This window comes from Ranitomeya imitator, chromosome 1 (genome assembly GCF_032444005.1).
Source record: "Ranitomeya imitator isolate aRanImi1 chromosome 1, aRanImi1.pri, whole genome shotgun sequence".
Lineage (NCBI taxonomy): Eukaryota > Metazoa > Chordata > Amphibia > Anura > Dendrobatidae > Ranitomeya > Ranitomeya imitator.
The window spans coordinates 393,684,601-393,698,971 of NC_091282.1; the positions used below are offsets into that span (position 1 = coordinate 393,684,601).

Below are 14,371 nucleotides of genomic sequence, written 5' to 3' on the forward strand. Positions count from 1 at the left end.
GTGAACCCACTCTAAATTAGGAATGTTGTCATAATAATGGCTATATCAAAGCTAAAGGTAAAACACAACTAGGCTGAAACCACATATGCAGCTTTTAGATCAAGTGCATCCAGCAGGAAGGCTGGCTTTGGCTCAAAAAATGCACGTCTGACTGCAGCCTTTAGGGGGTTGCCCAGCTTGAAAAATGGGTGCATGGGTATGTTCTCACAAATGTGTATGCAGACCAACTGCCGTCTGTGAAAAACAGATCAATGTTAGCCAAAGTGGCCTACTTTTCACGTGGCCCTCAGCATGCTCTAGAAAGGTCTAATTTATGGGCCAGACTAGTGCTTGTGAACAGCAGGCAGCACCTGGACCTGTGGATGGGTGGAGGGAGCTGCTGATGTGACTTGACCAATAAATTATGTGGCCATGTAAATTTAGCCAAAGGCTTATACTTTACTAATATACTTAAAGGGGTATTCCCATCTCCAAGATCCTATCTCAATATGTAGTAATTGCACGGTGGCGCAGTGGTTAGCACAGCAGCCTTGCAGCGCTGGAGTCCTGGGTTCAAGCCCCACTAAGGACAACATCTGCAAAGAGTTTGTATGTTCTCTCCGTGTTTGTGTGGGTTTCCTCCGGGCACTCCGGTTTCCTCCCACATTCCAAAGACATACTGACAGGGAATTTAGATTGTGAGCCCCAATGGGGACAGCAATGATAATGTGTGTAAAGCGCTGCGGAATATGTTAGCGCTATATAAAAATAAAGATTATTATTATTATAATATATACGAATATTTACGAATGTAGTATAGTTCTTCTGATTCACTATTGCTTTCCCCATGTGCAGGCATTAAGCAGCTTAAGTATCCATGATTACGACCACACAGCCAACACTATATGAGTTGTCATAACCATGGATAACTAAGCAACTGCACATGGGGGAAGCGACACAGCGAATTAGAAGAACTATACCACATATAGTTGGAGGTAGTTCCTATTATTACCATTACTACATATTGGGATGAGATCCTGGAGATGGGAATACCCCATTAAATTAAGAAAACCGTCATGATTTTCCAAATATCAATTGCTCCATCCTAGGTCCTAAAGAGACTCCTGTGTGGGCAAATCATCAGTGCCGTGTTTGAACGGTGGATTCATTTCAGTAGCTAAGCCAGCCCCATTCGCTGTCCCAGCTGTTTCATAGACAGAAAGGGCAGGTCTAGCTATAGAAATAAGGCAGTCTCCTTAATGCACATCAGTGGTGACGAGAGGACACTGGAAAATCTCTTTACGTGAAAACAAGGATGGAAGTGAAGCAGGACCGACTCTGATGTCTTGAGATTGGGGCACCTTTATTTTTTTTTTTTAATCCAACTATATTAATATGTTTTATCCTTTAAGCATTTCATTTTCCAAGCTGGACAATCACTTTAACATGACCACGCAACCCTTATATTCGATGCACACTAATAGCATTTGAGCATTACAAATAATATTTTATTTTCAATGTTCGGTGCATCATCAAAAAAGAAAAATTTTTTATAAATGTGCGTGTATTATATATATAATACAGAATGTGACCTGGTTGAACATGTGTCAGGAAGAAAGTGGCTTATGTTTGTATGTAACATAGAAGAAAACTGCCATATAAATATTCGCTAACTACTCATAACTTCACTCTTCTTTCCATTCTTTTATTTTTATATATACATACAATTTTATATAACGATTCTCTGTGCAAATACTCGCCTTATGTGACAATGAGGCAGCTCGTTCCGATCCGTCGAGGTTACTTAGGACACAGCACTGCTAGCAATGCCTACTGCTCTACTACCGCACCGCCCTAGCAGCGTGGGCCTAAATATTTGGGGTGCATGATTGATTACAGAGAGGTGGTTTGGGGATTCCTGCGGCATTCTGTTCATCTTAGTACATCTCTGTAAACAGGTTCTAGATAACTTCAGAGTTACTCCAGAAGACAAGGTTACTAGAAAACGCAGCAAGAAAGGCAAAACCAAGTCTTCTCCCCACTTTCCCCAACAAAAAAAAAAAAGAAAAGAAAACAGAAAAAAAGAAAACACAAGACAGAAATGTAATAGCAGGCACTGTAGGGTGAGTAACAACACGGTCTCTCTTTGCATATGGTACCATTCGGAGTCACTGTCACTGCAACATCTAGGGATTCTTTTTTTCGTCAACAGTCAATATAAAATGCACTGACAAGGTTCGAGGTAGCATAAACTGAAAACACCATCTCAAACCTTTAGCTGCTTTACTGCTGGAGATATCCGCTACACATGCAACCTCCCATGCAGTGAATAGTTAACAACTGATATTTTAGACAAAAAAAAAAAATACTAATCAAATAAAAAGTCGTCAATATAACATCTGCATGGTGATCCAATGCCATATTTCGTGGTTGCCGTTGTGTAATGACCTCTTTCTTCAGCAGAATTGCTCCTTTATTCTGACTGCAGGTGACACCTAGGGATGGTTTCGAAGGGTGGTCAGACGCTGGTGTCTTGTAACAAGGGTTCTATGTCCTCACTGCCCCCACGGTCTGGATTATTCGCCTGACTGTTGCTGCCCATGTTGTGCTTTCCACCAACCACATTTTTGGTGTGACTGCTGTGTTCAGGGATAAACAAGGCAACCAGGAAAGCAAGGAGGACAGCAATTGCTCCGAACAAAAATGGTGGTCCAGGAATAATGGCTCCCTAAGAGCAGGGGAAAGAAATCAAAAGAAATCAAAAGTTAGTAATATCTACCAAATAAAACAAAACAAAACAAAACAAAAAAAAGCACATAATCTAATGCCTACCGAAGGCTCAAACCGCCTCTACTATGTGCCAATGGCTTTGCTTTCATTAGACTGGTAGACCAGGAAAGTGTCCTTTCCTATCTATGACTGTCTTCTGAAGGTCACTGATCATCATTTTATCTTCTTGCACAGTCTCATTCAAGCAAAGTGCCTGTTACCGATCCTGCACCCTGCTACCCCCAGTGCTTTATTAGAACTGTGGTGGTGGGGGGGTAAACCGAGCTTCAAGACATAAAATAAAACAACCTTCACTCCCCTTTAAAAGCCTCACTGCTTTGGTGGTCCGTATTAGTCCAGCAGCCATCACATGTTCATCACATGTACATTCTTATAACTAGTACAACCCATTGCTGGCCTGGAAATGTGCGTGCGGCGCATGCCAAGGTCAGTGATCACGGGAAGAATGGACAAAATCCTATTGCCGCTTCCTACTTTTATCATTTTTAAATCTCCAACAACTTTTTCTAGAGGTTTGTCTCACAGGATAGGTGACAAATATGATTGCTGGCGCTCACAGCAGGACTTTACACCATACCTCCTAACCTGCTTTAATCAGTGTGCTTGGAAGAATTCTTTACTAAATTCTAAATCTTCTATGTAACAATCAATTATTTGACACACGACTAAGGCTACTTTCACACTGGCGTTTTTTGCCAGACGTCGCAATGCGTCATTTATGGCAAAAAAAAGTTGTTTGCAGGATGCGTTTTTGCCCCATAGATTAACATTGGCGACGCATTGCGACGCGTCGCAACCGTCGTGCGACGGTTGCACCGTGTTGTGGCGGACCGCCGGGAGAAAAAAACGTTAAATGTAACGTTTTTGCTCCTGACGGACCGCTTTTTCCGACCGCGCATGCGTGGCCGGAACTCCGCCCCCACCTCCCTGCACCTCACAATGGGGCAGCGGATGCGCCGGAGAAATGCATCCACTGCACCCGTTGTGCAGTGCGTCTAACGCTAGCGTCGGAATCTCTGCCCGACACATTGCGACAGGGAGATTCCGACGCTAGTGTGAAAGTAGCCTAAGCGGCACAACATTACTCCACGGCTTTACCTCTTGCCCAGGTTCTTTGCTTGTAGTTTTATCATCTGGCACTGGCACTAATACTCCAAGTTCCACATGGAAGAGGAAGAAGACGAACCCATAAAGTGCTGGACCCAAACCATTGCATAACCCGCGAATACCAGTCACCATGCCTTGTGCAACCCCTGCATTGGTAACAAACAAAAATCTTCATGTTATATCATACATACATTTAGTAAAAGAAATTCTGTGCTTTAGTCCATTCAAGCCTTCTTAGAACAAGATAATATCTAATACATAACAGGAAATTGGTGATTATAAGCAAGAACAAAATAGCATGGTGACAATGGGCGAGCGCGAGACCGAGCGCGAGACCGAGCGCGAGACCGAGCGCGAGACCGAGCGCGAGACCGAGCGCGAGACCGAGCGCGAGACCGAGCGCGAGACCGAGCGCGAGACCGAGCGCGAGACCGAGCGCGAGACCGAGCGCGAGACCGAGCGCGAGACCGAGCGCGAGACCGAGCGCGAGACCGAGCGCGAGACCGAGCGCGAGACCGAGCGCGAGACCGAGCGCGAGACCGGAGAATCTACGCCAGTGTGAGCGAGCCCTGGTGTGGTTTAGTTAACACACCAGATGTGAAGGGTGGATACAATAGCAACACACACACTATCAATGCTCAGATCTTTCTAGGAGAGTCATCTGGAGAAATTTACTAGCACGGCGCACATAGAAGCCTGCATAGATAGAGGAGTGAAATGGTGCGGTACGTTTCTTTTGTGCAGCTGAAGACAATTGAACTGTCTGCAACTTTTGGTAACAAAATCTACCTTGTTGATCCGATTCAGCATTACGGGAAATCAGGGCACTGACAGCAGGGAATGTGATACTAGACATTGCAGCTACAGCACCGGCTGCCCACATCATCCTAGGAGAAGGAGAAAAGAATAAGATACAAGGAAAGGAGCAAACCGCTAATGCCATACAATACTCTTGTGCTGAGTCAGGCATTGATATCATTAAGGGCCTGTGCACACATTGCGTTTGTCGCGCTTATTCTACACAGTTTTGTCACAAAAAAGAAAGATTTCCTAGTACCAGCAAAGCGCAGATTTAAATCTGCAAGGAAAACATTTGTCGTGGGCATAGCTAGATGAGGGCTTGTTTTTTGCAGGACAAGTTGTAGTTTTGAATGACACCATTCATTTAACATACTAGAAAAAAAGAAAAAATTCCAAGAGCAGTGAAATTGCAGGAACAAAATGCAAGTCTGAAGGGGACGGGGGATTTATCTTTCAATTGTGAAGCCATTTTCTCATACCCGTAACGTTTTCATTATTCAGTTGCTTATTGTTTTGTGTGGGACGTGCTAACATTTTTCTTGATACCTTTTTGGTATAGGTACGACATTTTGATCACTTCTTATTACATTTTTTTGAGAAAAGTTGCTGCGACCTGAAAAACATCATTTTTGCGTTTTGATCAGGTTAATTAATTTTGCATTTTGATGTGGGATTTTATGGGCACAGTGGTAAACAGCAGCAGATGATGGCTGTGTAACATAGCTATTATCTGACAGGGATGATGCCACTAGAGTTTGAATCAAAGTCAGGAACTCGACGTCATGTAATAGTACATCATATGTTAGGATGGGGTTAAATGGATCATTTTTTTTTTTTAATATTGCAAGTCTTTCCTTGGGACGCTGTTACTAGAAAACACTGCAATTCCACAGGAAGTCCTGACATAGGAGCGGTATCATAAGCACGCATGCTGGACATGCCAGAAAAGGACTGTAACAGAAAAGAAAAGGCTTCACAGCTGACTAAGCACAAAAGATTTTCTGTCTTTAGCATCAGACCTCCATGGACAGTCAGATGAGAAGATTTATCTCTTCTCCTGTCACAGCCCTTCTCTGGAAACTCCAGTGAGTGCTTACAATGAGGCTATGCGCACACGTCAGGATTTCTTGCAGAAATTTCCTGAACAAAACCGGACATTTTCTGCAAGAAATCCGCATGCGGATTTTTCGCGTTTTTTTCCCCGCATATTTCTCGCGTTTTTTGCGCTTTTTTTCCGGAGGTTCTGCGATGCAATAATATAGTGGGAAATCCGCAAAATTAATGAACATGCTGCGTTTTTTTCCGCTGTGCAAAGAAATTGCGGAATGCATTCTAAACGATGGGATGCATATGTATGTGTATTTTAAGCGTTTTTATCGTGAAAAAAAAAAAATGCGAAAAATCGTGTGCACACAGCCTAAAGTTTCTCTGTCAGTTGAGACACAGGTCTCAGAAGCGGTGTTTCTTCAGGCTGCAGTCTAGCACAAGACTAGGACTGCTGCCTTTTGAATTACGTGATGGAGACCATTGTACTACACTCTTGGAGAATTGACTTACAAAAATAGCTTTTTATAAATATTACTTTTAATAAAATGATTAAGAAGCAATACCCAACAAAAACAAATGTGTGCTAGGGTAGTCAATGTGCAGATTGGAAGGACAATAAACAGAAATCACCAATAGCAGACACCCTGCACTACCTCTCTACCGGACAGCAGAGGTTGTCACCTTAACCCCTTCATGACCCCAGCTTTTTTTGGTTTTGAGTTTTCTGCTCCCCTCCTTCCCAGAGCGATAACTTTTTTTTTATTTTTCCGTCAATATGGCCATGTGAGGGCTTATTTTTTGAGGTACAAGTTGTACTTTTGAACAACATTATTGGTTTTACCATGCCATGTACTAGAAAACAGGAAAAAAAATTCCAAGTGCGGTGAAATTGCAAAAAAAGTGCAATCCCACACTTGTTTTATGTTTGGCTGTTTTGCTAGGTCCACTAAATGCTAAAACTGACCTGCCATTATGGTCATAATATGGTCTCCAGGTCATTACGAGTTCATAGACACCAAACATGTCTAGGTTATTTTTTATCTGAGTGGTAAAAAAAAATTCCAAACTTTGCTAAACAAAAAAAAAAATCTGCGCAATTTTCAGATACCCGTAGCGTCTCCATTTTTCGTGATCTGGGACTGGGTGAGGGCTTATTTTTTGCGCGCCGAGCTGACGTTTTTAATTATACCGTTTTGGTGCAGATACGTTCTTTTGATCGCCGGTTATTGCATTTTTTGTGACCAAAAAAACGTAACTTTGGAGTTTCGAATTTTTTTCTCGCTCTGCCGTTTAGCTATCAGGTTAATCCTTTTTTTTTTTATTGGTAGCTCGGGCGATTCTGAACGCGGTGATACTAAATATGTGTATATTCGATTTTTTTATTTTATTTTGAATGGGGCGAAAGGGGGGTGATTTAAACTTACATATATACATATATACATATATATTATATATATATATATATATATATATATATATATATATATATATATATATATACACACCGTATATACTCGAGTATAAGCCGACCCGAGTATAAGCCGACCCCCCCAATTTTGCCACAAAAAACTGGGAAAACTTATTGACTCGAGTATAAGCCTAGGGTGGAAATGCAGCATTTACCGGTGAATTTCAAAAATAAAAATAGATCATTATTTCCCCATAGCTGTGCCATATAGTGCTCTGCACCGTTCATATTTCCCCATAGGTGTGAACCATATAGTGCTCTGCACCGTTCATTGTGCCCCCTAGCTGTGCCATATACGGTGCTCTGCACCGTTCATTGTGCCCCATAGATGTGCCATATACGGTGCTCTGCACCGTTCACTGTGCCCCATAGCTGTGCCATATACGGTGCTCTGCACCGTTCACTGTGCCCCATAGCTGTGCTGTGCCATATACGGTGCTCTGCACCGTTCACTGTGCCCCATAGCTGTGCTGTGCCATATACGGTGCTCTGCACCGTTCACTGTGCCCCATAGCTGTGCTGTGCCATATACGGTGCTCTGCACCGTTCACTGTGCCCCATAGATGTTCCACATAAATTTGTGCCGCCGCTGCCGCAATAAAGAAAAAAAAACACATACTCACCTCCCTTGATTGCAGCTCCCGGCGTCTCGTTCCGGCGCCTCCATCTTCCCGGCGTCTCTGCTCTGACTGATCAGGCAGAGGGCGCCGCGCACACTATATGCGTCATCGCGCCCTCTGCCTGAACAGTCAGAGAGCAGAGACGCCGGGAAGATGGAGGAGCCGGCCGGGAAGATGGATCGGCGCCCGGCGGCTGGAACGAGGACAGGTGAATATGCTATACTCACCTAGTCCTGGCGATCCTCGCGCTGTCCCCTCCTGTCTTCGGTGCCGCAGCTTCTTTCTCTATCAGCGGTCACCGGCACCGCTGATTAGAGAAATGAATAAGCGGCTCCGCCCCTATGGGAGGTGGAGCCGCTTATTCATTTCTGTAATGAGCAGTCCCACGTGACCGCTGAAGAGAGGAAGAAACTGCAGCGCCGAAGCCCGTGGGACGGCAGGGACAGCGCGAGGATCGCTGGGACTAGGTAAGTATGCCTCAGCGCCCTCAGCCCCTCACCGCTACCGTGACTCGAGTATAAGCCGAGGGGGGCACTTTCAGCCCAAAAATTTGGGCTGAAAATCTCGGCTTATACTCGAGTATATACGGTACATATTTTTTTTTTAAAGATTTTTTTAAAATATTCCTTTTTTTTACTTTTGCCATGCTTCAATAGCCTCCATGGGAGGCTAGAAGCTGGCACAACTCAATCACCTCTGCTACATAGGAGTAATGCATGGATTGCTCCTATGTAGCTGAATTACTGCATTGCTATGAGCGCCGATCACAGGGTGGCGCTCACAGCAATCCAGCATCAACAACCTATCTTCAATAGACCTCTGGTTGTCATGCCGACGCATCTTTGACCCCCCGATCACATGACGGGGGTCAGCAATGCGCTCATTTCCGACCCGATGACCGGAAGCGCTAGTTAAATGCTGCTGTCAGCGTTTGACAGCGGCATTTAACTAGTTAATAGCAGTGAGTGGATTACGATTCCACCCGCCGCTATTGTGGGCACATGTCAGCTGTACAAAACAGCTGACATGTCCCGGCTTTGATGCGGGCTCACCGCTGGGGCCCGCATCTAAGCGGGGGTTCTGACCTCGGATGTACTATCCCGTCTGAGGTCAGAAAGGGATTAACCCAGCAATACAAGTGGCGCCCCCGCTCAATGTGGTTTGTCCTTGTTAAACCCTATCCTAAAGCACCACTAATATTAGAATAGAAGGGTAACAGGGCCAAAGAAATAGATAAACCAGTTTAAAAAAAAACAAACACCTTAATAAGTACGGTAATTACTTTATCATCCTATAATAATGCTAGCTGATCGTGGGAGAAGGCACCCTAAAACTGTCCACACGTGGCACTCCCACTCCAATGTCGACTGTCCCCGATATACCCTACGTAGTCCTAGACATCTCTGCAAAACCATAAGCTGTTGGGCTCATGGGTTAACATACAATGACAGGGACTGCTCAATAGGCCAGGTTAAGGGTGATGACCCACTTGTAAAGGTGTAATTTGTGTAGAATGGCAGTATAACAAGAAACAAACCTCACAGCTGGTAGCCATAACATGGCTGAGCAGCAACAATACAATCATTGGTTAATACAGGATGTAGATGTATCTAGTAATAAGGCAATCCATATGCTGCAAGAGAGAAAGAATCACTCCTTCAAATACGTATCTGGCACATGCCTTGTAACTGATCAGTCCGCGTGCTAAATCGGGACTCATTTTCCCTCCGGACGATGGTTCCTCAGGAGAACTTGGAAGTAAAGCATTACGATAAATGTCCTAGCTGATGGTGTGCACATATGAATGGATATACACACACTATTTTTTGGCCTTGTTATCCATCTATACTGACAATAGTGGGGAGTTTTAGGACAGGGCTTAACAAGAACAAAGCATGTTGAGTGGTGGCTCCACTTGCGTTGCTGACTTAGGGTGACAACCTCAGCGGTCAGGTAGAATGAGAGGTAATGCAGGGTGTCTGCTATTGGTAATTTCTGGTTATTGTCCCCCCAATCTGCACAATGACATCCTTGAAACAAAGTGGTTTTTATGGTGCACACATTTTTTTTTTGTTGGGGAAGGTTTCTTTATCAATTAAAATTGATGTTTTAGGGGATATTCTTGGAGAACTCCTTGAAAAAAAAAATGAGGATCCATTAACAATCTGTATATGTAATTATGATTGCTATGGACAAAATTAAAGGAAAAAATAAAAATAAATTACAAAAAATAAAAAATCGGTCAACCTTATGATAAAAGCATGAGGTTTGAAGACTCTGGATACCTTTGATCTCTGTATTATGATTTTTGTGTTTTTATTCTTCATTAAGTTTTTATTTTCATACAGTCAGTGGCTTACATTCTCAAACAGATATGTATATGCTTCTGATGTGACAGATATTTGGAGGGTGAACACTCTTGCCCAATGGAACCTTACCTACATAGGTAACTACTAGAAACAACTATTAGTGATGAGCGAACCTGCTCAGGTAAGGTGTTATCCGACCATGCTCGGGTGCTAACCGAGTATCTTCGGTGTGGTCGAGAAATGTTCCAGTCCCTGCTCCTGCATGTCTCACAGTTGTTTTGCCTGTTTGTTAGACAATCCCTCATGTGTTGCTGCTGAGACATACAGAAGCAGGGACTGGAACATTTCTCGACCACACCGAAGATACTCGGTTAGCACCCGAGCATGGTCGGATAACACCTTATCAGAGCACATTTGCTCATCAGTAGTAACTATACGTACCATGGTTGTGAACCAAATCCATACCAGGCCAGCTGGAACATTTGGAAACCAAGACCAAGCAGAACAGTATTTTTGTTTCCAATGGAGCGCATCAATATACTGAGAAACACAGTCTGAAAAGATACAAAAGAAAACAGGCATATAGCATATCACAAGAACCGGCTTTAATAAAAGAGTTCAGATGGCCTATATAGAAGAATTGTTTAGTAGGACAAGGAGTGAAAAGGACACCGACCAGCTACATAGTATGTACGTTCCAAACACAGTGGAAAAACGTTCCTCAACTCTGGCAACACCTATCAGCATGGCTGAACTAGTCATCCTTAGCTTTATAATACACACCTGACCTCCAACCTAAGATAATACCTAAGTATGCAAGACGTTAGGTTGTAAAGACTTCTGTAAAAGACACATCCAAGGATGAGCGGGTAAGTGACCTCAACCATGAGGTTGGAGGAAGCCAAGGTGAAGGCACAGTGACCTCACGGTGGTTGCGAATAATGGATGATATAGAATAAACCAAGATAAACACCTCCATATAAAACGCAAGAAAGGTAAGTACGGTACATACCTGAGCCACGATGGACAAAATCCCCACCACTGCTATGAACGCTGCAATGCTACCCTGATTAAAGCCTATGATCTGCAACAAGACACAACGAGCATTACCGCCACATGATATTATATACCAATGGTGACATTAAAAATAGGTTGATTTCAAGACTGTATAAGGGAAATGCACATTTTTTCCCCATGCTCCCAGTTTTTAGGACGAAGGATCATGAAAGCAGTTAAAGAAAAAACCTACCTGCTTAAGATAAAGGAAAAAACTAGAATATTGTCCAGCTTCTGGCAAATAGGAAAAGAAAACTGTGATACAGATTAGCAGGACTGTGGTGTCTTTCCCAATTTTTTTAAGTGACTGAAAGAAAAAGGAGAAAAAGCTTTTAGAAAATAAATAAAAAACACAACACACATCAGGTTTTAGGTTACAGCTCAATTAACAAAGTCTGCAGTAATTCTATGTGCTGCAGAATCCTCACTATGCGGCTTACTGGTACGATACCTCGGTATTTCCGCTGCCAGTAGGTACACAAATTGCACACTTGCGGTTCATGTGCCGATTAGTTACGCCATACCTGATGTAACCATGAGACGATCCAGGCAATATTCCCTTATTTCCAGATCCAATTATCAAAGGGAAAAAAAAACTAATAACTTCTATTAAGCTCAGCATTTTCAGGATTTTATATTCAGACTATTACATAATAACTGCAATGTCTTCTTCAAATCCAAACTCCTGTAGCCTGATTGATGGAGTGAGCCTCTTAAAGGAAACCTGTCGTCAAGATATTGGACCCCTAACTAAAGGCATGTGTGTGAAGTCCCCTTAAAGCTTATTAAATCCATACCTTGCTGTATGCTTTGGAAAGTGCAGGGTGGGGACACTGCACCTCCAGGTCTCACATGGGTCTCCCCATGTCACCACCCGCCGCTGCCCTCCGATATCTGATCCGAACAGATGGACCTGCCTTCCATGCCAGAGATTCTGCACAGGCATTGCCCGGGATCGTCTCTAGCATCATCTGGAGTTTACTATGTGCCGCCCCGTCTGGTGAAACGACCCCTAGTCACGATGGCAAATGTGCAAAGACTTGGGCGGGGAAGGCCGGTCACAGAGAGGCACCTGTACATCAGACACCAGAGGGGAGAGAGGAACGAGCGTTCGATGTGCAGTGTCCATGTCAAGGTTGGATTTCTCTACAATTTCCAAGCAAAATACTACAAGCAAAGTTTGGATTTAATAAGCATTATAGGACCTTTAACATATGCCTTTTATTTAGGTGTCTAATATACTGATGGCAGCTCCTGTAAAAGAAAAAGACGCATTCTGGACTGTTCTAATGGCAGAAAATAAAACATTTCCCTAATGAGCTAAGGGACATTTCTACTACAAGATACTTGCAGCACTGGGGTCCTGGGTTCAAATCCCACCCACAAGTTTGTGTGGGTTTCCTCCGGGTTCTCCGGTTTCCTCCCAAATACATACTAATAGGGAATGAAGATTGGTAGCTCCATCGGGGACAGCTATGATAATGTGTGTACAGCACTGTGAAATAGGATAGCACTATATAAGCAAAGCATAACAAAGATACTCGTGATTGATTATCTTGCCATGTGAACAGGCTGCTGATCACCTGATGAATGTTGGGTGATATAATCATCGTGAACAGGACTCGCACTGCCGAGAACTGGGGCAGCTTATGGCTGGTCTGCCCGTGTAAACAGGTATTTTACAGATTTCCGATCAAAAATTCTATCATGTCACGGGCCGGTCTGTGTAAATGCCCAGGATACATGCCACAATCTGCCCTACGGTAATGTTATTTTACTCCATGCAGCCTGTACTCACTAGTGAGATCTAGGCTACATACGACTCTGCTTTGGCTGTAATTCAACATTATAGAGGACGATCATTGACCTTGTGTTAGTTTTTGGTAAATAAAAAAAAAAGAAAATAAGTTTTGCAAAAGTTACACAGTAATGCATTTTATCATCCACCCGACTACATGGAACAAGTAGGGAACCATAACCAGAACTACTGCACAAAGTAGTAAGAAAGACAGCAGCAGAGTCTTACAGAAAATGGGTCGGCTTGTTCCCAGGAGATCTGTGCTCCCCAGAAATTGGGTCTCATTTTGTCTCGCAGAGATTCGGGCACCACCAGTAAAATGAAGCAGATATCCAGCAATGCCACCACGGTGGCCAGAAGAACGACCAAGTTATCGCCATAAAAGGTGGAAATGTAAGCACCAATCGCAGGACTTGTAACCAGACTCGCTGCAAATGTAGCAGACACCTGTGAACGCAAGAAATGGCGATAAATGTAAATGATCACAAATATTAAAGTCACCAACTGTCAGAGGAGTCTCCATTACAAAAAGAACGCAGAGCCACATTAGATTAAGTTTCAGCACGCTCCAAGTCCCAAAAATACTGCATTTATTGGAGGTATTATGGCACACTTACATTTAAAAACACCACTTTGCCATTGATACAATAATTAGGATGCCCACAGAAACCCCCTGGCTCCGTTACATACTATGAGTATGCCATAAGTCATGATGCGTTTCGGTTTACATCGCACAGACTGCTGTTCTATAACCTCAGACGTAAGCTGCCCAATTCTCCAGTGTCCCAAGGGCGGACTAGTTAAGAGACTCTGAAGATGTTCTTTTCATGGCCATAGGTTTCCTTGCCTGAAATGCAACACTAAAATTGCCCTTTTTAAACCAGGAATGGAAAATGTAATCCTCTATTCCAGGGGAAATAAAGTGGATTACTCAAGATAGGGTACATGGGTGAATATAACGGCAAAATGGACGATCGAACCGAAGGATTGTTGCAACATGACAGAGTGGTCCAAAATAAAGGATGAGTTTTGAGAGTAAAAACCGTAAATAAATCAGGCCAAGGGGTAGTTATTAGTGGGGTGTTTGTAAAATTTGGTCCAATCCTAACCCATGCTTTCCCAAACCCATTCTTGCAATAATCCAGAACTCTAAAAAGGCGCGATATATACCATACAATGAAATCACGTAGCACTATACCCCCTGTAGCGCTACATCTACATCAGACAAAACAGGGATTCTATGAAAACGACACCAAGCCGTCCAGTGATACATCGCTGGAATCAGGCTCCCTGCCCTTACATTATGCTTTTCTCAGATTACATAGCAAAAACCTGCTGACAGACTCCCTCCTAGTTAACCACTCGTATTCTGACCAGTCTGCTTATTACTGTGAGA

General features: G+C 43.4%; 1 protein-coding gene across 2 annotated transcripts in view; it reads right to left on the minus strand.

Moving 5' to 3' along the window:
* Positions 1-1,369: 1,369 nt before the first annotated feature.
* The window catches only part of LOC138674228 (hippocampus abundant transcript 1 protein-like), a 46,097-nt gene continuing 33,095 nt past the window's right edge, over positions 1,370-14,371 (minus strand). For both annotated transcript variants that reach the window (XM_069762128.1, XM_069762134.1), the window contains exons 6-12: positions 13,204-13,422; positions 11,371-11,484; positions 11,134-11,205; positions 10,563-10,675; positions 4,666-4,763; positions 3,868-4,022; positions 1,370-2,707 (exon numbers count right to left, since the gene is read on the minus strand). In XM_069762128.1, coding sequence (XP_069618229.1) covers positions 2,498-2,707; positions 3,868-4,022; positions 4,666-4,763; positions 10,563-10,675; positions 11,134-11,205; positions 11,371-11,484; positions 13,204-13,422 — 981 coding nt within the window. In that variant the 3' untranslated portion in view covers positions 1,370-2,497. The remainder of the gene's footprint in view (positions 2,708-3,867; positions 4,023-4,665; positions 4,764-10,562; positions 10,676-11,133; positions 11,206-11,370; positions 11,485-13,203; positions 13,423-14,371) is intronic.